This window comes from Manacus vitellinus, unplaced genomic scaffold, assembly GCF_001715985.3.
Source record: "Manacus vitellinus isolate BGI_N305 unplaced genomic scaffold, ASM171598v3 scaffold_72_pilon, whole genome shotgun sequence".
NCBI lineage: Eukaryota > Metazoa > Chordata > Aves > Passeriformes > Pipridae > Manacus > Manacus vitellinus.
Window position 1 is genome coordinate 732,894 of NW_021940764.1, and position 2,772 is coordinate 735,665.

General features: G+C 64.1%; 1 protein-coding gene across 1 annotated transcript in view; it reads right to left on the reverse strand.

The window, feature by feature from the left end:
• The window catches only part of PLEKHH3 (pleckstrin homology, MyTH4 and FERM domain containing H3), a gene marked incomplete at its 3' end in the record, with an annotated part of 3,388 nt that extends 1,856 nt beyond the window's left edge, over nt 1-1,532 (reverse strand). The window contains exons 1-4 of the mRNA XM_029964457.1: nt 1,447-1,532; nt 717-805; nt 377-571; nt 13-192 (exon numbers count right to left, since the gene is read on the reverse strand). Coding sequence (XP_029820317.1) covers nt 13-192; nt 377-571; nt 717-805; nt 1,447-1,532 — 550 coding nt within the window. The remainder of the gene's footprint in view (nt 1-12; nt 193-376; nt 572-716; nt 806-1,446) is intronic.
• Between the last annotated feature and the right edge of the window lie 1,240 nt (nt 1,533-2,772).

The following is a 2,772-nucleotide window of genomic DNA, read 5'->3' on the forward strand; positions in this document are numbered from 1 at the left end:
GCAGCTGCAGGCGTGGGCAGTGCCGCAGGCTCACCTCCACATCACGCATGAGCAGCTGGGTGGGCGTCTGCACGGGCGCCTTGCTGTCAATGACCTTCTGCACGGCACACACCCAGTGCACAGCCTCGTTCAGGTGCTCCGTGTACAGGCGGTAGCAATGCTTCCTGCCAAACACCGTCACGCTCCAGTAGCCTGTGAGGGACAAACCACTCACCCACTGCCCACCAGTGTTGCAAGGACCCCCGGCCAGGCTCAGCACCCTGGGGCTCAGCATAGCCCCTCCTCTGGGCAACAGAGGCCCCTGGGACCGGGAGGGTGACACAGGGCACAAAGGGCCACAAAGACACAGCCCAGCCAAGGGGCACGGGCACCTCACCTGTCTCCTTGTAGAGCTGCTTGTCTGGCCAGAGCACAGAGCAGAGGCTGGTGAGCACAAGGGAGCCCAGCCGCCGGGCCCCCTTCTCGTTGCTGCTGTAGTAGTCCAGGGAGTCAGGCGTCAGCACGAACCAGTACTTCCGAGGACGAATCCAGGGAGTCTTCATGCAGCCCCGCATCTCCCGCTGCAGCCAGCCTGGGAAGGGAACCCTCAGTCCCCACCGCCAGCACCATCCACCCCACCAGCTTTCCAGTGCAGGGCAGGGTCTGCTTGGCACCCGCCCAGCCAGTACCTCTGTCCCTGTGGGATGGGACCAGCCACAGCTGGGGCAGAACCCCACCTTTCACGAGAGCATCAGGGTCATCCTCCACTGGCCCTGGGCCCTTCTCCATGATGAGGCTGCGCATCTCTTCTGCAACAAGCAGGGACCTGGGGACAACACAGGGCTGAGTTCGGGGTGCCCGCGTGTGTCTCCCACAATCCTTGAACAGGAGCTGGCCCAGGGGCTGGGGTGAGCTGGGTCCTGAGGGGCTCTGGGCACCCCAGCCCTGCGGTGGGAACACGGTAGAGTCATCGGGTGCAGATGACCCTGGCTAAAAATAAGCTGTTTGCAGTCGTGGCCCTGCCAAGGAATTCGGAAAATGAACAACCAGGAAGGAATGTTGGCAGTAGCGTCAGTACTGGGAGGACAGGGAGCGAGCAGGCCCTTGTGCCCCGGCCCCCCATCTTCCCCAGCATAGACCGCCCCAGGGCACAGCCTCTGCCAATGGACATGGTCCAGAAGAGCCTCCTGGCACAGGAAGAGTCAGGCACAGCCCCACTGGCTAAGCTTGCGGCAGTCAAGCTATCTGCCATGGCAGAGGAATGGAGACATGCCTGAGGGTGCGCCAGGGATGGGGACGAGCACGGCAGTCCCAGCTCTGCCATCTCTGCTCTGCCTGACAGAGTGACACAGCCTGATGCTCAGCGCACACCAGCACCAGGGCAACCTCCCACAACATGCCAGTCCCCCAGCTCCTGCCCAGCACGCGATGGGATGCCCAGCAGACCAGAGGCAGGGGGTCACTCACCGCTCTGAGCCACTGCTGCTACGAGTGGGCTGGCTCAGGCTCACCTCCAGGGATCCCTGCGGAGGAAGAAGATGTCTCAGCCCCATGGTCATCAACTGGTGCTCCCGGCCATCCCCCCATTGACTGTGTGCCTCCTCGCCAACCCAGCTCCAGACCCAGAGGGACAGGCTCGCATCCTGCTGCCATGGGGCAGGGAGCTTCAGTGCCCCCATGGCTGTGGCAGGGGCCAGGGCTGCAGCTGGGGCACCCCGGGGATGTGGGGGCAGCCAGCAGGCGTGCTGGCCGTGTGTCCTCAGCTGACCCGGCTGGCTGAATACCGTGCAGAATTGCACAAGGTCAGTGCTGAGTAATACGCTTACGGCACAAAGTCCCATTGTAATGGGGCTGCTGACTTCCTGCCCGCGGCGGTGGGACGCGGCACTGGGAAGTCCCTGGCCCTGCAGCGGGACAGGGTCGGTTCCTCCTCGCACGGCACAACTTGACATGGACGGTGCCGCTCACGTGATGAGCCTGGCACACGTGCTGGGACATGAGGCAGAGCCCAGGCACTGTCAGGCACCGAGTCGAGCCGGGCACCCTGGCAGAGCGGGGTGCGGGGACACAGCGATGCTGTCCCAGGAGATGAACAGGAGCTCCTGCCAGCTGCAGCCCAATAGGGCAGCCAGAGGCATGACAGGCCAGAGCACGCCACACAACGCCAAGAAAAAGAGACAGATACTAAAAATAGTGACAGGCAGGGGGGAGCTGCCGCAGGTACGGCTGCGCCATGGGGCAGGGCCAGGCACCACTGACCCGTGGCATTAAGGGCACCTGTCACATAGTGCTGGTGCCCGTGCACAGGGCCAGCACCTCAAGCCACTGTCCCACTGCCGAGACTGGGGAGGGCCCCACATGCTCCTCAGGGCTGTGGGCATGGAGACAGTGCCCAGTTTCTCGTGGGCAGTCCGGAGCAGGCGGTGGTGGCTGTCGGCTCCTTCTCAGGGATATAAATAAACAGGAGAGGAGTCATGGCAGCTCCCACGCTCCCAGGAAGGGGCAGCCAGCACTGTGGGTTTCCAAGGACCCCCTGGCCACGGCAAAGGGCTCCCCAGGGAGCTGGCGTCACCAGCCGCCCACGCCAGCCCGGCCCTCTGGAGCCAGTGTGGCCCTTGGGATGCAGGAAGCCCAAAGACAGCTCCTGCCACAGTCATGCCCTTGGCACTGCCACATGTTCCCAGAGGGCCCTGCTCCAGCCCTGCCACTGTCCCCACTGCCCACCATCCCAAGGGCCTGGCACTGCTAGGGAAGGGGACCTGCTGCCAGGGCCGTGCTGCAGCCCCTGCAACG